Below are 25,758 nucleotides of genomic sequence, written 5' to 3'. Positions count from 1 at the left end.
AAAAAAGGTTCTTAACTAAAGACTCACAAATAGGTTTAGTTACAAAGCAGAAGAACAAAGGTGGAGGAATTAACTACCAGGTATCAAGGCTGAACCTAATATATGTTCCAAACGTAATTACCATAGCAAGTAAGGAAGAAAGATGGTGTGGTATTATTGCAAGGATAGAAAAAAAGACCAAGAAATAAAACAAAGAATCCACATGTGATGACCTGATTAACAGCAAAAGCCTCCAGGGGATAACCAGTAGTCTTTTCAATAAACAGTGAATGTTAATTAGATATTTATGATTTAAAAAAAAACACCTTGACCCCCTACATTACACCATATACAAATTTAATTCAAGATGAATCACAGATCTAAGTATTAGAAGCAAAAAAATAAAACTATTAGAATAAAAGAGTATCTTCATCATACTGGGATAGGCAAAGATTTCCTAAAAGGGTCACAAAAATCACTCAAAGGAAACATTGATAAATTGGACTCCATTAACATGAACAACTTCTGTTCATCAAGATACCTTTAATAGAGCACAAAAGCAAGCTACAGACTAGAAGGAAATATCTGCAGCACACATATTCAACTGAATGACTTATACCCAGAATATATAAAGAACTCCTACAAATGAATTAGAAAAGGCACACACCCAATAGAAAAATGGGCAAAGGACTTGAAAAGGCAATTCATGAAAGGCAATACCCAAATGATCAATAAGAATATGAAAATATGCTCAATATCATTAGTCATCAGGGAGGTGCGTATTAAAACCACAATGAGATACCATTATGCTTCCATCAGAATGGCTAAAATTAAAAAGTATGACAATACCAAGAATTGGTAAGGATGTGGAAAAACTAGAACTCTCACTCATTGCTGGCAGGATTGTCAACTGGTTCAACTACTTTGAAAAACTAGTTGACAATATCTACCAAAGCCAAACATCATGTACCCATGACCTGGCAATTCCACTCTTAGGTATATACCCAATAGAAATAGGTGATTATATACACCAAAAGACCTGCACCAGAAAGGACACAGCAGCTTTATTCATAATAGCCATGGACTGCAAACAACTTAGGTATCCATCAACTAAAGAATGGATATACAAATTGTGGTATATTAACACAATGGAAAACTATACTATAAAGAATTAAATACTACCACAAGCAACAATATGAATAAATTTCACAGGCATAATGTTGGGTGAAAGCCACTCAAAAAAAAGTACATACTGTATGATTCCATTTACATTCAGTTCAGAAACAGTCAAAAGCTAAGAGTTAAAGTAGCAGTGATTACCCTGGGAGAGAGGGAGAAAGGAAGGGATGCTGCCTAGAGGAGAGCAAGAGAGAACCAATTAAGGTCTTAGAAATGTTCTAAAACTTGATGTGGGTGCGGTCCATTGAACCTAACACTTGTGCTTTTTACTGTGTATAAGCTAAAGCTTAAAAGATCAACAAGAAGACATTCAAGATGGCAGGTGAATCTTCAAAACAATGCAGCATTTTGTATGTTTCACATTTTTCTTAGACAAAGGCCCTTAGCTTTCATTAGATTGTCTATTAGAATATCAACTCCCTGATGCCAGGTATTTTTGTCATTTCTGTTCACTGTTATATCCCCAGTGCCTGGTATACAGCAGATAATAAGTATCTTCAGAATAAATTTGCGAGAGGAGCTGTTATGGAAAGATGAAGCAATCATTAACACTTTGGTATAATGAGTTATTTGAATTAATGTAAGTAATTGGTAGAGTCTAATGATGGTAACTTGGGTTTCCTTATTATTGCAGGTGTGTCTTAGTGTTTTCAAACAACTGAAAGGCTAAAACATGAAGTGAAAATGATTTTGTGTTCAGAATTTAAGAGTCTTTTTCTTCTGTGAGTCACTCTATATTGGGGCCACAGGTGCTTAGAAACCAAGTTAAACCAGTTGCAATTAAAATAAACATAAAGCTTGAAGCTATATTAATTTCCTCCAAAGGATTGCTGAGGCAAAAATAAGTGAAATTCAATGGAATTTTCTAAAATCAACGAAAGTGATCTATCTAAACAGTGGTTCTCAACCAGAAACGAGTTTCTCCCCACCTGTAGGGACATTTGGCAACACCTGGAGACACTGTTGTTTGTCACAACAGTAGGGTGTCACTGGTACCTAGTAGCAAGCGGCCAGCAATGCTGCTTACCATCCTCCATGCATAGACCAACCCTCCACAATAACAAAATGCTCATAGTGCTGAGACCAAGAAACCCCATCTAAAATATCACCTTCTGTCAAACTAAAGTACGTAAATGATTTTATTCTTATATGTATGAAGTAAAGAGTCCTATTTAAACTGTAAAATAATTCAACTATCTTTCAACCATTACCTTTTGAAGAATATGAAAACTACATTTTTAAAGTTTTATGCATGTATCAAATGTCATAAAGAGGGATGCTTCATGAAAATATCTCCAGAAACAATAACCATCCATCACTACCATTTCTAGGACTATACTTGGGATATTATTTTATCTCATTTAATATTAATATCCTCATAAAAATAAGATTCTCATTTATAGAGATTAGAAAACAAAAACTAGAAAAAATTAAATAAATATTCTTCCAAGGTTATACCACTAGAAATTGCAGAGCTAAAATTTGAACCCAGGTTATCTTCAAACCCAGGTGTTTCCATTAAAATGAATTAAATTTCAGTTTCAAAAAAGAGGCTGGTCGAAATTACAAGAATCACATTTTGCACTGAGTCAAGATTGCCACTTTAGAAAGTGAACAGTAAAGTTAGGAGCAGTTTATCTAGGAATTATGTACTAAAGACACATAGAAAAGAGATTAGACGGTGCCAATTTTTTCAAGGTAATCTATAGCTAGTATTTCTGCTTATCACAAATAAAATTAAGTAGTTTTATAAAGTTATATGCCAAAATCACCAGACATACTCTTGCTCTGGTAATACAACAGAATTACTGATAACATTAAAGCCAAAGTGCTTACTGGCCTAGAGCTTAATCTTGACAAATCACTAACATGATCTACCTGATAATGTAAGATTACTGGCATTTTAGCCAATCTCAGGAAATGTTCCCATATTAAACTCTGTGTATTACTTTCATCTCAACATTTAAGGGCTTATCATGATTCTTTGCATGAAGAGAAAGAAAAGTGTTCTTACCCTATTAAAGCCATGTTCATGAGAGTCATCAACTTCTCCATTACTAGTCACTGAAATTTCTGCTGCTGAATTTTTGGGAGATTCTTGAGCCATGGTAGACTCCTAAAAAAAGAGAAAACAAATAGTCATAAATAACACCAAGTCAGAAAAGGCAAATATTCAAAAGACTATATTCACGTTGATGGCACTGAAAAGCCATCATTATAGCATTTTTAGAAATAATTACAACCTACCTAATACTTATATATAATAAACATGATACTAATATAATTTAAAAATGCATCTAGCTTTGAAAACTGCACTCAAATTTCTTGACAAGCTACTTGTTATAGGTACAAGGGGGCAATATCCTTGCCTTGTAAATAACGTTGTGATAGACTATCACTTACAACTGGAAAAATATTACAGAAAGCCAAGCTTGATTATTAATTCAACTAAAGCAATTCTACTTTTCCTATTGTATATAATGGGCTTCTAAGTCAGCTTTTGTCTAAAGAGTTTCCCCGGTGTAATAAAAAATTTTAAACCTCCATACTAGGAGAATTGTGTTTTACACTCCGACTTTACTGTTCTAAAGGTCAAATAATGTTTAAAAATACCTACCTTAATTTTATAACTATAGAAAATATAAATTTCTTTCAGAAACTAAATACATTAATCAATAACAGAACATTAATTATGGTTGGTAAAAATGTTTCTTGCTCCAATCGTATGTGATTTAAAAAAACATGTGTGGCTATAAGTTAAAATGAGCATTTCATCTCTGTAAAGGACCTTAAAAATAATCTATTTTCCCTTATTTCTAAAGTCGAAAAACTTCAGAGTAAGTAAGCTAAACAATTTATTCCACTTTTCACAGAGAACAGGTGCCTGTCCTTCCAGCTGGGGAGGAGAAACGGAACCATTTTTAAATACACCAGAGCACTCCATTCTTCCAAGAAGGCCTACCCTCAGGAGAAACCAGAGCCTAAGCTGCTTGGGTATAATCAGTGCCTAACTGACCGGAGGAGGGGATATAGCCCGCAATCCAGAACACTCTGGCCATCCTGACCCCGCTAAGGGGCTGGGAAAGAAGCTGAGAAATGCGGGTGAAGTTCACAGTCCAGAGGCACAGGCTCACTGAAGGCTGAGACCTAAGCACAGGACTGTATACAGGACTCTTCCCTCCCCCCACACCTTACCACTCACTGCATTGCTAAAGGCCCATTTACAGTAGTTCCTTTTACCCAGCACATCATGTCTGGCATATTCACAGTAGCTTTACTCACAAGAACCCAAAACTAAAAACTAAACAATGTCCAGCAACAGGTTAATGGAAAAACAAATTGTGATATATACATACAATGGAATAATGAATCACTGTTGCTTAATCTCAAATCATTATGCTGAGCTTAAAAAGCCAGACATAAAAGAATACATACTATATGATTCCAGTTATATAGAACTCTAGAACATACAAAACCAATCTATGACAGATCAGTTGGTACCTGGAAATAGGGGAGGAGTAGGGGAAGACTGAGTGCAAAGGGGCACAAGAAACTTGAGGATGATGGAAATATTCTGTATCTTGATTGTCATTATGGTTTCCCAAGTTTATACATTTGTCAAAATTCATTGGAGTGTATATTTAAAATGGGTGGATTTATACCATAAGCCAATCTTACCTCAATAAACTGTTGATTTTTTTTTTAAGGGTAAAATTCCATTCTATCATCTTTATTGGCAGAGAACCTATTTTTTTCTGCAAACCCAAAATCCACGCACAGGGATCACACTCGACTGGTGGGGAGGCATACGGCCCAATCATAGCACCCATCTACAAGGAGGGGGCTGACTTGCAGCTCCACAACCCAGTAGCAAATAGTTTGTCATTTTCCAAAATATGTCTCCATGACACAAATATGTGAGACCAATACCCTCTCACCAGAAAAATCACTGCAGTCTTAAGTGTCATTTACGGACATCGTATATTCCGTTTGACTCAGAGTCTGAAAATCACAAGTACTTGCGTCTAAGAGGATATTTAAAGGACGACAGATTTTAAAAAAGACTCTCTGTTCCTCAGATCCCAGGTGCTCATCCTAGATCTTTCACAACAGCAAAAAACAAGTGCCTCGTTTTGGTTTGCCAAATCAGGCTTCAGCCAAGCACTGCATATATCTCCTCCTTTTGGCTGCCCAGCCACAGCCCCCTTCCAATGTTGGGAAAGCCTCCCCATGGGGAGGCTGAGGAGAGGCAGAGCCTGAGTCCTTACTACATAAAAGCTCAAAATGCCAGATAATCAAACAAACTTTCTCGGCACTCCAAGAGCTACAACATGGCTCTAAAACTGCACAATTGGACCCCTACCTATGTACTTCGGAGGCTACTTCTCATACCATACTCACCCCTAACTCTCCCATACTGGCCAATCAGCAACCAAATGTCTACTAACTTCATCATCACCCTCAGAATGCACAGGAATTCTTCTCCCTGTCAATTCAAGTCCTAGTCTATAGCCTTTTCTGTACCGTGTTTCCCTGAAAATAAGACCTAGCTGGACCATTAGCTCTAATGCATCTTTTGGAGCAAAAATTAATATAAGACCCTGTCTTATTTTAATATAAGATTGGGTATAATACAATACAATACAATACAACGTAACACAATACAACACAACACAACACAATATAATATAATACCGGTTCTTATATTAATTTTTGCTCCAAAAGACGCATTACAGCTGATGGTCCAGCTAGGTCTTATTTTCGGGGAAACATGGTAGCTGCCCAAGACCCAGGCTAAAAGAAAAAAGCTCATGTAATTTTTTTCTGGCACTACTTATGTTTTTCAAATCCTGAAAATATGCCTTGACATAACATTACAAAAGACTTCACATTTGACAGCATTTATAGGTGAACACCCCATGGAAAATAAAAAATGAGACATTAACAAAAATTCATTTAAAGACTAAAAATCTATCTTAAAAATGTAAGAGAAGGCATGCTGGAAATATTATTAGTGGTATAAAACCTAATTTCTAAAATGCTTACAAACAAGGTAGAAACTTTCTAGAAAGGATGTAAAAGAATTTGTCTTAGGCTTAATTAGACTTCTGGAACTGTAGTAGGCATTGTATCTTCTAAAGCACACATTTAACAGTGCTCTTTAATTTATCACTGAGCAAGCAAAAACAAGGTGTTATAATAATAATAATAATAATAATAATAATAATAATAATAATAATAAAGGTTTTCTAATTGTTTCATAAATCTACCACTTTAAAAAGTTATTTGAAAATTCATTAAAAGATACAGTGAAATATTTTCAATGCTCAGTTTACTGGCTGTGTATGTTCAGCAGGGATTTTTGCTTTACTATCAAGTCGCAGTTACATTTTCTTCTAATTTAAGGGAGTAAATGCTTAATTTCAGACAATTCTAGACAAAAGAGCAGTGAAGAAAGTAAAGAGTGTGAAAGAAGAAAGAGGCCACAAATATTCAACTCTAATTGTTATTGTCATGGCTTCAGACAATGAAGGCTACAATGCTTACTGGACAAATTATGTATGTTAACAGAGGCCATATTTTGTTCCAATACCAAAAAGCACAAATGCCTTCTGTGTCAGATGAAATTATTTAGATTTTTGTGTGCCTACAGAAAGAGAGAACAATTCTATTAAACTCATATTTCAAACAGTCTTTGAAATTTCTTTCTGTATTAGTAAAACTATGACCTTCTTTAAAAAATGGTTAATGTATTTATCACCAAGTATTAATTCAATATGGTTCAAAAGTATTAAGTGAATAGGCCGACTGCATGAAATCTCAGGAGAACTAATGAAGTAATCTGGAGACATGAATTTAAGGCCTAGCTCTGTCCCTTTTTATAACTTTTTAGAAGTCACTTTACTTCCGTAAGTTTTCGATTTCCTCATTTATAAAATGCGATTGTTAACCTCACCTGTATATCACACAGATATTATAAGAATCAAATGTGAAATTGCTTCAAAAACTGAAAATGCTATATAAAGATGTTATAATTACAGTCCCCTGATTTCATCTCAGGACCAACAGGACAAATACTGGAATAATTCCATCAACACTAGTATTTACCAGTACAGCTACTCTTCCTAACTTTGTCACTATGGGTACCCTAAGTACACTTTTCTAAAACAGACCAGTATCAAGATAAGAGTTCAAATATGATTACAAATGTTATTGTTTGTAGCCGTGTTTTGTTTTTTTTCTTTATTCTATCTTGGCAATTTCATGGTTTTAAAAGGAAGATGATCCTGAGACCTACCTAAATACTACCTTTCAAATCTTCTCCCAACTTTCTCCCCTTTTCTGCCTGTCATTCTAGTTTGTGTATCAAGCCAATCTCAGCTGCTAGTTACCACTTGAACCACATTTCCTCTGGCTCTTTCCTGACACTCAGTTCCAGCCACAGATCCCTGCCACGATTCCTCAAACATACCAATCTTATTTTTGCCCTTGCTGTTTCCTCTTTTTTGAAGGTTCTCACTCTCAGATTTTCACATGACTCTCTCCCTCATCTCATTCAGGTTTCTGCTCAAACTTCACCCAAACTTCACCTGACCAACTAATGTAAATCAGCACTCTTCAACACTCTTTAGTCCCTTATTTTGCTTTACAGCAGTAAGGACTACTTTACTTTATATTATACAATAATGTATGTATACAACGTTTAACATGTTTGTCTCCCTCCCCAATGTTTCCAACATAAAAGCCGAGTCCTCTTGACACTCAAAATCCTTACGTGACCTGCACTATCTTCTTTCTACCAATTATACTTCTTCAGATACCATATTAAATCAGACTTAGTTCACACTTCCTCATACATGTCTCTCAATTTCCTTCCTGTGTCTCTGTTCAAGCAGCGACCATCATCACTCCTGTGCTCAAACTCTACCCACACGTAAGACCGAGTTTAAATGCCACCTTCACTGATTCTCCTGGCTATGCTCTGAACTGCCACAATTCTTCATCTGTACCAATGTAAAGGCATTATTATTCTACATTTATTTAAAAATTTCCTCTATTAATCAACATGCACCTTGAGTGCAGGATCTGCACTCAGTTCACTTTTTAGACCTCTGAGTTGCTTACATAAAAGAAGAATACAAATATCTGTCTATTTTTCTTTGATATTAGAAACTGATATATGTATTAGTGTTAATATACTGAAGTGCAGACAGAAAAGAAAAATTCAGTTAATAATCCGAGGATATGCTAATAAATACTTAACACACCTACTTTGCTTTCCTGTTTTGTTGTTGTTAAAAATACAGCTTACTTGCTTGTGTTCCAAACTTTCTTGCTTCTACTTTTAAATAACTTTTTCCTAATTAGTTTTTTAAATTTACTTATTTTTTCCACTTTCTTTGGGTTCAAATTACAGCTCTCTTCCTTATTAGCTATGTTAACCCTTCTAGGTCCCTGTTGCCTAACTTACAAAATGAGGGAGAAAACGTCAACTGCAAACAAGGTTTCTGTAGCATTAAATGAGATAATATATGTAAAGCCCAGTACAGCACCTGTAACAGGCTCTTGGTGAATGATCCCTATTAGGCCATCATTTCTGCCTCAGATACAGAAGCAGCAGTTTAAACACATTTTGAGATATAAAGTTGAATATAAAAAAAACACAAAGAACAAAATCTCCTTTTATCTTCTCTAATCAAGACTGCACTAGAGTACAAAGCAAGCAAAGCTCATATTTTCTTCTCTTTTTTAATTCAAAATGATTAAAAAAACTAATATCAGAAAAAAAAATATGTAGAAGAAGAAAGCGTTTTTATGGTCACTGAAGAGATAGACATTTTAATGGAAACATCATTAGATTGAGAGTTAGGAAATCACCCTGGGTTCTGCAATTAGCTAGCTAAGTGATCATAAGAAGACAATTCACCTTACAGAACATAAGTAAACTTTAAGTCTCTTCTTGTTCAGGGTTGGCTCAGCACAAAATGCTGGAATTTTTGTTGTTTTGTTTTGCTTTTAAAGAAATGAAAACTATCACCCAGGTCATCATATTCCATTTCCAAGAAACCAATATCCGTATCACTTACACTATTAGAGTGAGAATTCATTCATTCATCAAATTGACCACCAGCGATGTGCCAAGCTCTACTAAGATTAGTCTGAATTACTGAAAATTCTGGTGTATAGAACATTTAAATTAAGAGAACAGCTATAAAACATGTAGAGCTATAATATATTAAAAGAAGAGTTCTTATGAGCAAATTTGACACCAAAAATATTTTCATTATGTATTTTGAAAAAAGCAGATTTAAGTTAGTACAATACTAATAAATAGGGAATTCGAAAAATCACAAAATATTCCTAAATCCTACTTTGGTTAACTGTATAATGCTTTTATATTTGGGCATAAATTCGTATTATAGTCACATACCTGGTCTTTTAAAAAAGTTACAATATTCCCTGTGGACACTGCACATTTGGTTATGGTTAAAAACACAGGCAATGCCTAACATGGATTTTATTGTTAATTTACAGACAAATTTGAACAATCAATTACTTGGTAGTTGATTCAGATCACTGTCATCGAGGCTTAACTCTCTACTATAGAGCAGGGAACTTCTAATTTAGCATCTATCTGAGTGACATTTCACACAGATGAAACTCACAGTGGTAAATCACAGAAAGAATACTTTCATTCATTATTATGAGGCCCATTGTTGGCTAGGCTGCCAATCCTTCCTGTAGTTCACACGCATCAAACTTCCTCTGATCGTCTCTCAACTGTATACATTCAGAGATCTGATCATAAAAAAATCAAATCCATGAGTTAAGATAAATATAGTATACATAACTCCCTAGTTTCCCAGAACTAAATATAACTAGAACACTGCTTTGACAAATGGTAAACAGCCAAACTATTTTAAATCACAAAGAATTCCGACTCCTCTACAGATAATATATATTTTACCAACCAGAACTCGTCACTGGCTTTTGGACTAAAAATGAACTATCTAGCTCTCAATCCTTTATTAAAGCCTTTCACACAGACTCACAGTGTCTTGGCTTGACTGAAGAAAGACTGTGTCTAGCTTTGTGCCACATGTACCGATGGCACATTGGTTCAGAAATACTGCAGCTGGAGTCAGAAAACCCCATGTTGTGTCCCAGCCTTGCCAATTCCTACAAGTCAGTCACTTACCTCTCTGAAAGTTAAATGTTTGACAAATAAATGGGGAAAATAATAGTTGTTCTACTTACCTAACTGAATGATACCAAATTGTTCTAAGGGCCAAGGTGGGCCAACATGAAAGTGCTACTCTGTAAATCTTTAAGCACTACAAATATGAGAGATCTTACTAGCATTAGATATCCAAAAGACAGCTGGTGACTTGATTTCAATATTAAATTAACTTAACATATTTCTCCTTATTCTAAAGAACTAGTGGTTCTTACACAGTATATTTTAGAATCACCCGTAGAACTTCCAAAAAGAAAAAAAATGCACGTGGCCCCACGTTTATCACTGTAGATTCAGATTCAGTGAGTCTAAAGTAAACTCCAGAACTCAGTATTTAAAAAAACAAAACCCAAAACGCTACGCTTGAATTCTGCTGCATACCTAACTAGAGAGAGCATATGGGAATAGATGAGCTCAGATGTGAACCTATGACCACTATCATTTCAACAGAAACCTCATTTCATATTTAAACTTTACGACAGTTTGACCCTAACTTTTCTGTTCATTTTTATGTGAAAAGGCAAATGGTAACTTATTTCTCATTATGAAGAAATCTCTCCCCTCCCACTCCTATCCTGTGTCAATGTGTGTAAAAGAGTTTATTTAGAATGGCATATGTTTAGACCAACTAAGTCAATTTGGACAGTCTAAAACTTTGATTGAGACGGGCTGACTTCAAATAACGGTAAAAATAACCACCCAATCACCTCAGAATTAGACTTGACTTCTTCTGTGGCTGGTTTAGATGCACCGAGAGCAGTAATATCATTGCTGCAGTCAGACATACCTAAAAGTAAAATGTGTTAAGCATGCATTAAATAATTTAGTTAAGAACTGTTCTAGTTCATTAGAATAAAGAGAAATATATTAAGAAGTTAATTTTATATTGGAATTAAGCTTTAAACTTGGTGTACAGAAAGGCTTTTTAATTCTAAGAATCGAGACAATTTTAAAAAATTGATAAATTTGATTAAATAAAAATGTTTTAAAAATTGTGTAACACAAACACTACAAAGACAAAAGACAATAAATAAGCTAGGATAAAATATTCACAACATATTATATTATATGCCACAACAGGCTGACATCCCTAATATGTAACAAACTTAAAGCAAAGGAAAAAGAAGACCAAAACCAGAGACAAAGAAAAAACAAACAAAAAGACATGAACAATTAACCAAAGAGAGATATTAGAATGGCCATCCACAATATAAAAAATGCTCAAATTCACTCATAATTAGAGTTATAATTCACTCATAATTCAAGTTAAAACAACATTGAGATACCATTTCTCACCTATTAGACCAGCAAAAAATTCTAAATATAACAAAACATCCTACTAGTGAGGCCATATGGAAGCAGACACTCTTATGCATTGCTAACGGAAATTCAAATTGGTACAACCATTCTGGAGGGAACTTTGGTAATGCCTAAAAAAATCACATAGGCATTGTCTTTTGAACCCGGCAATCCCATTTCTAGGAATCTATCCTGGGAATACACCTCCAACAATATAAAAATATATACACATTGCAGCCTTTTTCATAATTGTAAAATATCAGAAACAGTTTAAATGTCTCTACACAGGAAAGTGATTGAATAAACATCCAAACAGTGGAGTATTATGCAACTGTAAAAAAATGAGGACGATCTCTATGACATGAAGGTTTTCCAGGACATACTGCTACATGAAAAAGGCAAAATTATCTATATGCATGCTACCTTCGTGTAAGAAGAAAGAGAATACATGAAAATATATGTTTCTGCTCATTGAAACAAGAGAAATACAAGAAGGATAAACCAGAAACTAAGGAGATAGGTTAACTACAGGGCGCAGGTGGGAGAAAAGTGTAAAGAAGTAGGAAATGGGAACAGAGTAGCAAGGATAAGGTGGGAGCAACACTTCTCTAAATACGTATTTTTAAATAATTCTGACTCTTAGAACCATAGTAATTTTCACATATCCTTCATTAAAAAAATAATTAAAACCAACCATGATCGAAGGGGGAACTCAAAATGATACAAAAACACAAAATGATATAAATGAACCTAACTGTATTATAAATGAATAACCCAAGGAAGGGAAGGGAGAAGAAGGGGTAAAGGAAGAAGGAGGGAAAGAGAGAGAAATAGAGGAGGGGGTTGGGAATGGGAAAAGGAAGGAGAAAAGAGTATCTTGACCAAAAAGAATTGTACATAAATGCTGTTAATCTAGTTAGTAAAAGTGTTTTCACAGGGTTATGGATTAATAATTCTGAAATTACATTATGTGCATAATAGAATTGAACAAATAAGTAAATAAAATATAAATACTAGAACTAGAAACAAAGGAGAAATGCTAAAATAAAACCTGTGGTGTTGGACTGGAGTCAGTTATTAGTATAAACTCATGGTTTTTAATGTGTGTTTCTTAGTATGTGTGTGTATTATACTCATACAAGATCAGACAGGTAAGTTCTCCAATTTGTTGCAACGATGTTGCTAACCTTTTTTTGATATCAGAGGGATTATTCATTATAAATTTGTACCAACCGGACAGTTAACCAAGTTTACTATTTGGAAGTGCTGAAAAGGTTGTGTGAAAAAGTTGATCAACCTGCACTTTTCTCCAACAATTCATGGCTCTTGCATCACGACAATGCACCAGCTCACACAGCACTGTCTGTGAGGGAGTTTTTAGCCAGTAAACAAATAACTGTATTGGAACACCCTCCCTATTCACCTGATCTGGCCCCCAATGACTTCCTTCTTTACCCAAAGATAAAGGAAATATTGAAAAGAAGACATTTTGATGACATTCAGGACATCAAGGGTAATACAATGACAGCTCTGATGGCCATTCCAGAAAAAGAGTTCCAAAATTGCTGTGAAGGGAGGACTAGGCACTGGCGTCGGTGCATAGCTTCCCAAGGGGAGCACTTCGAAGGTGACCGTAGCGATATTCAGCAATGAGGGATGTAGGACTTTTACTAGGATGAGTTCGCAAACATAACTGTCTACACTTGTATGTTTGTGTATTATGTACTGTGTTTCCCGGAAAATAAAACCTAGCTGGACCATCAGCTCTAATGCGTCTTTTGGAGCAAAAATCAATATAAGGCCCAGTATTATATTATTTATATTATATTATACCCAGTCTTATAGTAAAATAAGACAGGGTCTCATATTAATTTTTGCTCCAAAAGACGCATTAGAGCTGATGGTCCAGCTAGGTCTTATTTTTGGGGAAACATGGTATGTATACGTGTAGGTTTCCTAACTTTGCTCGCCGAGAGAGCCTAGAAGCAGGGATACTCAGCTATAATGAGTAGACCTAATGCTCAGACCTTGGTCTCTAAACTCCATTCTCCAACAAAAGGAACTACAGCTCTTAAGGAGAACTGGTGGATTCTAAGGCTGGGACAGAGGAAATACAAAATGAGCCTGGAACATTTTCGAAGTGTCAGAAAGTAAGGAAAAGTTAAGGGGGGGAAAAAAAGAGGGGGGAGTTTGCTGAAAGAGTCAACCTGAATGAGTCCCTAGTTGTCAATGCTGGAACAAACTGAGCAACAAAATAATTATAGTACTGGATTTAAACCCATAGAATAAAGCAAATATTAATGAGCACATACTGCTATAAATAATCAAATAAATAAGTAAATGGGGGTAAAGAGATAATTCCTCCTCAGAACAGAATCTCAATTAATAAACGGAGAAAAAAAAGAGGGAAACAACGCCACCACCAAGTAAACATCACAGTAATAAATGTTGCAGACAAGATCCACGGATGAATACTAAAATTAGAGGGCAAAAGTGTGAGGACAAACAGGATTTACATCTTCTCCAAGCACCTTCCACAAGGTAATTATTTACTAAAAAAAGGGAAAGATAGTAAGTACAGAAACTCACAACTTACAGTGAAGAAATTAAACAGATCTCACTTAACCAAGTGATCGCAACATATCAACATTGATGTAATCCCTTCGATGGGCTGCACTGAGAAGGAGGACACAGTGTCATTTTTGTGGTATTCTTGCCAAAAACTGCGTAAACTTAGTCCAATCATGAGAAAACAGTGGACAAACCAAACCTGAGGAACATTCTACAAAATAACTGATCAGTACTCTTCAAAAGTGTCATGGTCATAAAAGACAAGGGAAGTGTGAGAAACTTATAGTTTAAAAGAGATTATAGAGAAATAACTCAATTCAATGTGTATTCCTATACAAGATCCTGGAACAGAAAAGGGACAGTTAGTTGAAAATGTGGTGAAATTCTAATAACGCTTATAATTTAGTTAATAATATTGTTCTGATTTTAATGTCCTATTCTTGATAATTATATTATGGTTATGTAAGATGTTAGCATAGAGGAATGGGGGTGAGAACATAAGGACATTCTGAAAGGTTCTTCTTTCTGGGGCACTCAGTAAAAAAGCTAGAGAAGTACGACAAATACCATATATGGGATGACCAGGGAGTTCTGACCGCCAAGGACAAGCCTAAGGCAGTAAATGCAAAAACGGGGCAACAGTAGCAAAACTTGGGCTTGCTGTGATCTGAACTTGCTTAGTTTCTTTAGATTGTTGTATCACTGATAGTGCAGAGAATGGCTAACCAGGCTAAAGATTAAATAAAGTGGCTCTATTTCTTTCATTCTCAGGAATCTGTTGGAATATGTCTATCTTTTCTCACTCAAAAATAAATAGGAAGAGTGACTTGTTCTAATTTCGTAATTGTTTTAATTTCATAATTCAACATTAACTTTCAAATTGAACTGACTTATTTGCAATAAAAAATCTAGAGTTAAAACACACAGTGATTACATTAAGTAACTACATATGTTTAGAGTTGAAAAATAATATCTGAACTACGGAAGCTTTCTGTTTTAGTCAAAACAATTTAAAATAATTTTGTTTCTTTATAATGGTAGTTTTCTTAAAATAGGAAAAAAGTCCTTTTCCCTGCTGTCCAATGCAAATAATATTAAACTGAAAATGGTTTACAATACAATACGTTCACAGTACATTTCCTTTCATAAGTAGAATCAAGTAAAAAGAAATAAGGTAATCATTTACAAAATGCAGCTGTGTTTATGTCAACAACTATCTGGTATCTGCAAAAGCTATTTTGCTAGACACCTATATATAAGTCCTTCTAGACAGTGATATTAACTTCATGTTGCTCATGAAGATAAACATATCGATCTAGATAATTCAAAAGTAGAAAGCTTTAGCAAAATACATATAATTCTCAATTACATATAGTAGTGAAAAACAATTTAAAAATAAACCTAACAGATATTCAACAATTCCCATCCTCACCATCATTACCAACTTTTAACTAAGTAACGACATTAACTGTTTGGGGAAGTCTTTTTATTTTCCCCACTCAGGTTGTGTTACAGAGAAACTAATGAGAAGTAAAATGATAAGACTCTCAAAACTAAATTACTCCCTGAAAGAAAACTAGCTGTAAATAAACTTAAATTATTCAGTGTGCTGTGGCCTCATTCTTCATAGATGGCTAACTAAATTCCAGAACATTAGCAGTGAAGCCAACCAAGACCCAAGAGAACTGGAGAGTTATTTTAATTCTGTTACTAAATTCCCCCCAACATCTAAAATGAACCCTTTAATATTCACAAGTAATATTTTTCAATGGAAAAAAGCTCAGAGTACATAATCTAAGAATATAGCTTAATATATAGCTACATACAGAAATATTTATAGATATGTATATATATATGAGTTAGTTTATACTTCCTAGAAGCAACCCCAGCAATAGTAAGCACGTACAACGCTCAGATCTTAGTTTTCTAATGCCATTCTTCAATAAAGGGAACCAGTGCTCGTTGGATGATTGGCTGATTCCAGGACTGGGGCAAGAAATATACAATATGAGCCTGGAGCATCTTATAGTGCCAGAAAGTAAAAAGATGCTTTAAAAAAAAAATAATAGTAAGAACAACAGCAAAAAAACTCACAATGATGGGAATATGTCAAAGGAGTATAGGAACCAACTGAAAGATCAGCTCCCAGTGGCCAAAGCTAGAACAAGTCGAGCAACAAAATAAGTAAAGCAGCACTGGAGTATAAAATTCCAAGCATGAGTCAATACTGATATATGTAAATGATTGAATAAATTAATAAGTGGGGCAAAAGAGGCAAATCTCCCTTGCCAAAGAATTTTTTAAATTCTCCACTGTTCAGGAGGTGGAACGTAACTCCCCACTCCTTAAGTGTGCACTTCCCATAGGAACTTTCTAAAAAGTACAATATGCAAAAAAAAAGAGGGGGAAAGAAACTTTTGTCAGACAAACCTGACAAACACTATCCCAAGCCAGGTGATCAAGGTTAACGTCAACAGTGGTAAAGCACAGGGACAGTATTTACTCTTCATATGATGAGAATGGCACTTTATCACGGGAGTCTTTTTCGCAAAAACACATTGCCCAGTCTACTCATGAAAAACTCACAGACAAATCCCAATTGAGGGACATTTTACAAAACACCTGACCAATAATCCTTAAAACTATTAAGTTGTCATCAAAAACAAGGCATCTGTGAAACTGTCAAAACTAAGAGGACACATGACAACTAAATGTAATGCGGTATCCTGGTTGGGATCCTGAAATAGGAACATTTGGAAAAAACAGAGGCAATGAGAACACGTTAGTTAATAATACTGTATGAATATTGGTTCATGAATTATGACAAATGTACCACCAATGTAATATGTTAATAATGGGAAACTTGGCATAGGGTATATAAGAATCTCTATACTATCTCTGCAATATTCTGTAAACTTAAAACTGTTCTAAAATATGAGTTTATTATTAATATAAAATAATCTAAGAATACTGTGCTGTATTTTATAATTGTTTGTAAAAATAATATAAATATGTATTATTAAAATAATCTTTCATTTACTTTAAAAAACAGTATAACTGGCAGTTGAACTACTACTATCTTTACTATATTTATAAATATCATTATTTAAAATCCTATATTCCAAAAATCCATGAACTGAAATCTTTAATAACATTAACTTCGCAATTCAATCAGTATTTAGGTGTCAGGCACATAGCTACGTCTTAGGGACTCAACAGTGAGCCCCAAAAGACAATAAGACGTGCTCCCTGTCTTGACGACATTTGGAGGCAATGGAAGAGAAAAACAATCATATAATCACACAAATAAATGTAAATTGCAACTGTGGTAAATGTACGTTACTACCTACTTTGGGAGTATTCCCTAAGGAAGCAAAACTTCAGTTGAGGCATGAAGGATGGCCATCAAGTGAAGTAAAAATAAAGAAAGAGTGGTCCAGACAGGGAGAAAACCATGTGTAAGGAAAGGTCTTGTAATGGAAAGGACTAAAAGGAGGCCAGCTTGGCTGAAGTGGAGAGGTCAGCAGAACATGATAAATGATGAGGCTAGAGGGCTAAGCATTGTTACGGAGTTTTCATTTTTACCCTAGAAGCAATGGGAAGCCATAAAAGGATTGAGGAGGAGAAGGGGAGAGTGACAATCAGATGTATGTTTCAAAATAAGTCACTGTGCCTTCAGGATGGATAATGGATTAAAGAAGGATGGATAGTAGGAGTGGGTAGACAAGAATGGAGGCTACTGTAGAAATTTCGGGCAAGATGATGGTAATACACTAAAGTGGTAGCGGTAGAAATGGGAAGAAGTACAGATTAAAGACATTTAAAAAGTAAAATTAATAGAACTTAACAGACTGGCTGTATCAGGAAGAGGACTTATTAACGATCACTCCTAGTTTTCTGGATTTTACAACTGGAAAGATAATGAAGTCATTCACTTAAATAAGGAACAAAGAAAGAGGACCAACATTTTGGGGTTTTGGGGGGAGTGAGGGAGAAATCAGTTTAGTTTTAGACGTTGTATTTGAGATACCTTTAATATATTCAAGAGAGGGTGCCAACTAGATAGCAAGATACTCGTATACAGGTCTAGAGCTCAAAGGGGATAGAAAACACTCATGCTCTTAGAAAAGCTATCATCTTTATCCTAGAAAAGCAGCTGACTATAATCCCCAAATATCCAAGAAAAACATTAGACTTTGACCATCTGGATTTAGTTAAAACAAAAAACTAAGAGAGAACATGGCAATAATATTTTACCAGCTAAAACAAAAACTGGTAGGCTCCACGGGGACACAGATTTTTAAAATCTTGGTTCAATCGTATAGTAATTACATCACCAATTACATAGTATTTTATTCAAGTTTAAGAAGAGCTGGCCAATGTTGTTGGACATGCTCTATACCCGTGATGCCCAATGAAGTGGCCACTAGCCACATGTGGCTACTGAGCACTTGCAATGTGCCTGATGTGACTAAGGAAATGAGGTTTTTAAAATCCTCCTTTTAACTCATTTAAGTAGCCACATGTGGCTCGTGGCTACGGTATTAGCACAAGTTTTGAGCTTCCTCGTGTGTTTCATCTAATCAGCAACAACTACCCGTGAATTGACAGGCAGTAGGTTGGGGAACAGTTTTCATTTCATCTGCTATTATTTTAATTTTTATTTCAAGAATATACAGAGGGTGCCAAAACTGTGTACACATTTTAAGAAAGGAAAACTATATTAAAATTGTAATACTCAGTATATACCGATAACAAGAGATGACTACAAGGCACGTTTGACTTCTGCTGTTATAAAAGGTGCTCAAAGTGGTTACCATCAGCGTCCAAACACTTCTGATTATGGTGAACTACTGCTTGAGCAACACTGACCAAAGTATCCGCTTGTATACATTTTTTTGGCATGCCTGGTATATTACTTGTATAATTAAAACTATTTTTAGGGGCCGGCCCGGAGGCTCAGGAGGTTAGAGCTCCATGCTCCTAACTCAGAAGGCTGCCAGTTCGATTCCCACACGGGCCAGTGGGCTCTCAACCACAAGGTTGCCGGTTCAACTCCTCAAGTCCTGTAAGGGATGGTGGGCTCTGCCCCCTGCAACTAAGATTGAATACGGCACCTTGAGCTGAGCTGCCGCTGAGCTCCTGGATGGCTCAGTTGGTTGGAGTGCGTTCTCCCAACCACAAGGTTGCCGGCTCCACTCCTGCAAGGGATGGTGGGCTGCGCCCCCTGCAACTAATAACGGCAACTGGACCTAGAGCTGAGCTGCGCCCTCCACAACTAAGACTGAAAGGACAACAACTTGACTTGGAAAAAAGGCCTGGAAGTACACACTGTTCCCCAATAAAGTCCTGTTCCCCTTCCCCAGTAAAATCTTAAAAACAAAACAAAACTATTTTTATTTTTAAAAGTAATTAATATGCCATGTAGAAAAATTAGGAAATATGGAAAGAGGAAAACAAAAATAATCTGTAAACCTACCTTTAAGAAATAATCTACAATTAACATGAGCCATTTAAAGAGTATCTACATTTTTAACCCTTTAGTTAGTGGTATCTATAGCACCAATGATCCAAGTCTCTTTGACTTCCAGCATTATTTCTCTTCTACTTATGCCCATCCTATTGGAAATCCGATTAGGTCGCCATCATCTCTAGAAGTCTATCTCAAAACTACTAAGCATAAACATTTAATAGTCCACTTGCCTATCTTCCTTTCTCCACTATCACATCGCCCTCTTCCTACCAATGTCACACACTTTCATAGGAACCCAGCGCCTACCCTGCAATGTCCTGATATCATTTAGTCACTAGAGTGAAGAGTCCAAGCTTTGGAGTCAAGCAACTTTGGTTATGAGTTTTGTGGTTCTCCTTTTACTACTTGGGTGACCTTGGACTAATTATTCCTGCTGGTTTCTATACCTGATTCTTCCATTGTTAACAGAAAATAAGAATTCCTAATACACAGATAGCATTTAGAAAGCCTACCCAGAATAGCACTCAATAAATGACAACTACTATGGACTTCTCTGTGCCTAAAGCTGCCCTAGATGCTGAAGGTGGCACTCTGAAACAAAACAGAGATGGTCCTGGACATCCTAGAGGTCACAGGTCACTGGCTTAACCCCCAAGGACTCTTTGCACCTGGGATTTGAATTCCTGACCCATCCCTTTATAGCACTTTAGCTATAAAACCTCAATTTCTTCCTTTCTAACATGGTAGTGTTATCTGTTTTACCTACTCAACATGCCTGGAGTAGAAGTAAAATGAGAATATACGTGAAAGTGCTTTGTAAATTATTATATGCTAAATAAACACAAGGTATTAAACAAACAGTCATATATTCTTCTTCTCTAGGGCAAAGCTTTTCAACCAGTGTGCCAAGAATAGATTGCAGATGTGTGAAATTGCTGACCACCCCCTCCTCACTCCCTCAGGGAGCCAGGAAGGGCCTGGCTAGAGCCTGTCATACAAATACAATCATTTTCTATGTGTGACACAATATAGAAAAGTGGGAAAACTTGCTCTAAAATACGACCTCATGCTAGCAGAAATGAGTTGGCCAACTTACTCCTTCCTCTGGATGAGTTAGGCCTCACCACCATTTGCGGTTCTTCTGCTCCTGCTCCAAAGACAGTGTGTCAATTACCCAAAGAGGATCAAGCCTGAACATCAAAGAGCTGCTAGCCCAATGCTATCATAGGTATACAAAAATGAAACAAAATAAAAACTCTTTGGTGATAATATGGCAAAGATATTGCCATATTTTCACAGAAGATTTGAGCAACTTCCAGCAACGCCAGCCTATAACTATCCTAAGACAAAGGTTTAGAAGTAACGGAGTAGAGGGGGATAAAAGATGGAGGGAAGAAAAACGACCAAAGGAAAGAGAGAAAGAAAATACATACTTTTGTTTTGTAGAGAATAGCTGGGAATCTGCAAGAGCTATTCAATGGCTTCCATGACTGCCTAAAGCTTGTGGCGGCCAAAGATAACAAGATCATTTTCACATTCTCTTGTTTTGTACTTTTTTTCATACATCCTGTAACTAATGCTGGTGCATATCTTTTAGACTGTCACAGTCCCTCATTCACCATCTTCCATATTATGTGGAACTACTCTTTCCAGTCTGTACAAATATTTTTAGTTTTTCATCTATAGCCATATTATCTTAAATTCACTGTTGACTTTACTCCTTACTCCATTCCAAATTTATCATTCTGGAATGTATTTATACCTCTAGACTTTCACAATGCTGAGTTTATTTATTACTTAAAACCTTTATTTGCACATTTTTCACCCCTCATATGTCACAACACACACACACACACACACACACACACACACCACATACATACAGATTTATACCCATCCCCGTGGGAAAAGACTATCAAATAACACCACAAATTTATTTCTTTTGTCAGTATGACAATCAGGTGTTCATCCACTGAAGATAAATAAAGGAAAAGATCTTTTCTTAACACCTGATAGAAAATCAGGTGAGATACCCCGAACTCATCCCAAAAAAAGATGTAAAGGAAATACGGCAGAAGCAGTCTAGTGTGGTAGCTAAGAGCTCACAGACTGGAGTCAGACAACCTAGGTTCAATCCTATCTCCGCCAGTCTAATTCTGAGCAGATTAATTTAGCTCAGTTAATCATTTAGCTTCATTAGTAATCACTTAGTTTCTTCATCTATAAAAATGGGGAAGTCTATAAAAATAAGGTTGCTGTATTAGATGAGATAATCATGTAAAGCACTTAGCATAATCCCTGGCATGCAATAAACAATCGAATGTTAATTGTTGTTATGGTGTGAGATATAGTCTATCTTCTTTGTCATTATATTAGAAGGAAACTAAGTTAGCGTAATCTACTCTTTATAAAGTTATGTTTTCTGCACCTATAAGTAAGAATGCTAGACAGAGGGAAAATTATTTTATTTTGTGAGCAAAAGAAACTGGTTACTCTATATGGATTATTATTTTACTTTGTGAGCAGAAGAAACTGGTTACTCTATATGAGCTGTATAGGTCTCTTCAAGTTCTAACAGTCTATGAAACAAGGGTCAAACATTTAGAACTTCAATCCTTGATCTACAAACACTTCACAACCAAAGCAGTAAATTCAAATATGCACTGTAGACTTACATTAAGTTTGGAAGGATACAACTTATTCACAAGAGAAAACGATCCTTAATATACCTAATATAGAATAGAGAGAAAGAGGATTTCAAGATAAGCAGCAACATACTGAAAGCTTATAGACCACACTAGTAAAACATTTTATTTGTCCTTTCTAGCAAAGCCAAGGCCAGAGTAGATGCCTCAAGTGACAAACAAGAAAATGAAAGCAAAATGCAACCAGAATTTAAATTTTTTACACTAAATTGTATCTAGCAGGTTAGTGATATTTATATGTATTTAAAAAATAATAGCAATATTAATTTATAAATCCACTGGATCTCCATAGCATTGGCCACAAACAGCTATCCCTAAAAAGAAACCTCAAAACCGCAAATCAGGAACTGAAGCAGGCAGTCTTACTTCCTTCTCTAGGTGTAGGAAGGAATTTAGAAACACTGACATTTTGTTAGAGATTTCAGTATAAAGCTAGAATCTCTGCATTCTACTCGCCCAAAATAAGCTATTTACAATTTGAAAAACAGCCCCACAAAAAGTTTTCATTATCTTCAATAAGACACCAACATGTGGTTATATATCTGGAGGTTACATATCTCATATATATATATATATATATACACACTTTATATGTGTATATACATATATATCTGTATATATTTTATATACATACATACATACACAATTTGGAGGTTATATATCTCCTTTGAGAATTTGATTTAAAAAAAATAGATTCGCCCCCCCCCACCCTCACCCCCACCCCAAATGCACCTTTTTGCACTTAATTTCAGGGTTGGGGAATGAGTCAGACCACATAAACGATGTACCCCAAGACATAGCCCAGGATTAACATAATTTATTAAATTTGAAAAAGTAACTGAGATAAGAGATTTTAATCCATAAAATATGATTAGAAATATTTTCTACTTTTACAGATGATAAGTGTCAGACGGTAGTGGGGAGAGGGTGTTGGTCATTTTAAGCAAGGAAAACAAACACAGGACAAACGGAAGAAAAGTGGGATTAAAACAGTGCTAATACACAGTGTGTTGCAGTCACTCTGAGATAGTAGCAGTGAAACGGCCAATTCCTGCCACCTTCACACAGCACTGATTTAAAGGCAACCAATTCCGGTGCACAATTTCCATGCCCGTGGAGTTAATTGAATGGCCAACGTGAACACACCCTTGCAAGGGGAAAGCACAAGTTTAGGAAAAGTCTTGCCAATCTTCCATTTTTTTCCTTACCAAATAAAGAGTCAGAGGACTTAGATACTTTGGTTGAAAACTAAGGGAGGGGAACAGAAATCCTAAAAGTGGGGGTGGCTCAAGGATTTGCAGGAAGTTAAACTACAAACTTTTTGAGATCAAAGGGCTCAACGGGGAGATAAGAACAAAACAAAGGAAGTAATAAGACAGGGGAAAAAAAGCCTCCAGAAACAGTTCTTTAAAAGAATAATAATAATAATAAAAAAAAACACCACCTCTTCCCTTTTCCTAGACACGTCAACAGTAGTAACTTGGCAAAGAGGAAGAGACGAGCAGACGGCCGCACGACCTCCTTCCCGGACGCCGGCGCAGCCAGGCTCCCGTCTGCACCACGGCCCGAGGACCCTCTCGGGGGGCCTCTCACGGAGGGAGGGAGGAGGCGGGGGAGGGAGGGAGGAGGCGGGGGAGGGAGGGAGGAGGCGGGGGAGGGAGGGAGGGGAGAGAAATGAAGGCCGGACACGAAACGTGACGGCGCCCCACTCCGAGCCTCAGCCGAGGAAGACGTGGATCCTGCCACCCCTTTTCGCATCCAGTGCAGGCAAGGCCACGAGGGGGCCGCCCGGGAAGGACCAGCCCTCCTCCCTCTCCCTCCGGCTGTTTCAGCGGACACACTCGGGGGGACAGGAGGACCCAAGGGGCAGAAAGCAAAGGCCGAACACTTGGGCAGATACGGTACAGACTAAGGATAAAAGTGCCCCGTGCAAGTCCGGAACCCCAAAGGCAACGTGTCCGCCACCGCCAACCACGTCAGACTCGTCCTCCCCCGTCTCTGGCCAGGTGGGCCAGCTCCGCCCTCACCTGTCCGCTGGGAACCCGGCAGCTCTCACGTCCAGGATTATCTTCCCCACTGCTCTCTGGAATCGTCTCAAGCCTGAGAAGAAGTGAGCGGAAACGCGACGGGGTGCTTTTCCTCTTTCCCCTCCCCCCACGCACCTCGGGTCCTCTGGGGCGGGGAGCAACTGCAGCTGTCACAGCCTCACACTGACCAACCGCCGAGGACACAGACCGGCGATCTTCCAACCCGGCCTACGACACCAGCACCGAGAGGAGCGTAGCCGGAAGTGAGGAGACCGGAAGTAGCGCTGTCCAGGGCCCTGGACGGCCTCTCTCTCCCTCAATCTCGCCCGGCCCGGCCACGTCTCTATGGTGCCAGCGCTCCTCCCACAAGACCCCCTCCGCCCCTCTCCAGAGGCTGGCCCCGCCCCTCCACTGCGGCCTTAGCAACCACATCCGGGGCTCCGCTGCTGCCGTTGCCCGGGTAATTTTCTAGCTGTGGCGGAATCACCGAGGTGTGCGGGGTTCCCATACGCCTGCCAGAGCTGGGAGCTTGCGGAAGGGCGCGCGGGCCTGATCTAGAGTGGTCGCCGGTCTCCGGGAGCCCTCAGCAGTCCTTTCTCACGCACACACCCCAGCCTCACGCGTGAGGCGTCCCCCCAACAGACGGTGAGCCGGTGGCGGGAGGGTGGAGGTGGACGTAGCTCACCGCCACGCGTGGCACCGGAGGACCAAAGCTTTTCTCAGCTGCGGGGTAGCGCGGAGGTCATTCCAGTCCCGCGGGGGGTGGGAGGGTGCAGGGAAGGCGGGGTTAAGGGAGCAGGCGGGATGCAGGCCCCTCCCCTCGCTCCTTCAGTGCCTGAGGAGCCCCCCTCCCGCTACGTCCCTCATGCCCACCCCTCCCAGGAAGACCGGACCCCTCGCCTGGCGTCTCTGAGTTCTTGTTACTTGCTCCATCATTGTGATCACTTTCTGCTCTGCTCGCGCGCTGATAGTGGATCCCCGGGACTTTTCTTTCCTGCTTTTCTGTCTTTATCCAGACGACCGATTTCTGCTTTCTTGCTCGCCCTGTTATTTCGTAAGTAGATGACTGCTCTGTCTACAGAAACCGCTGACAGTCCCTTCCGTCGGAGGCCTTGGTCGTTTCCTAAGTCGAGGCCCCAGGCTGTACTTGGGTGGTCGCCCTGGCCCCGGCAGTGAATGGAGGGAATGTGTGGCTCCGCATGGTGCCAGGCATACCTGGACCTCATTTACGTACAGCTGGTCCATCCACACACATCGCCCTTCACGGTGCTGGACTGCTTTTCCTGT

At 37.7% G+C, this 25,758-nt stretch overlaps 1 protein-coding gene across 1 annotated transcript in view; it reads right to left on the bottom strand.

Moving 5' to 3' along the window:
- ARFIP1 (ARF interacting protein 1) overlaps positions 1-24,698 on the bottom strand; it is an 82,861-nt gene extending 58,163 nt beyond the window's left edge. Inside the window, 2 exon segments of the mRNA XM_081076773.1 lie at positions 3,173-3,274; positions 24,607-24,698. Coding sequence (XP_080932899.1) covers positions 3,173-3,265 — 93 coding nt within the window. The 5' untranslated portion in view covers positions 3,266-3,274; positions 24,607-24,698.
- Between the last annotated feature and the right edge of the window lie 1,060 nt (positions 24,699-25,758).

Source organism: Rhinolophus hipposideros, assembly GCF_964194185.1.
Source record: "Rhinolophus hipposideros genome assembly, chromosome: 16".
Classification (NCBI taxonomy): Eukaryota; Metazoa; Chordata; class Mammalia; order Chiroptera; family Rhinolophidae; genus Rhinolophus; species Rhinolophus hipposideros.
Note: the sequence above shows the minus strand (reverse complement) of the source record. Positions and strands in the feature narration are given on the sequence as shown.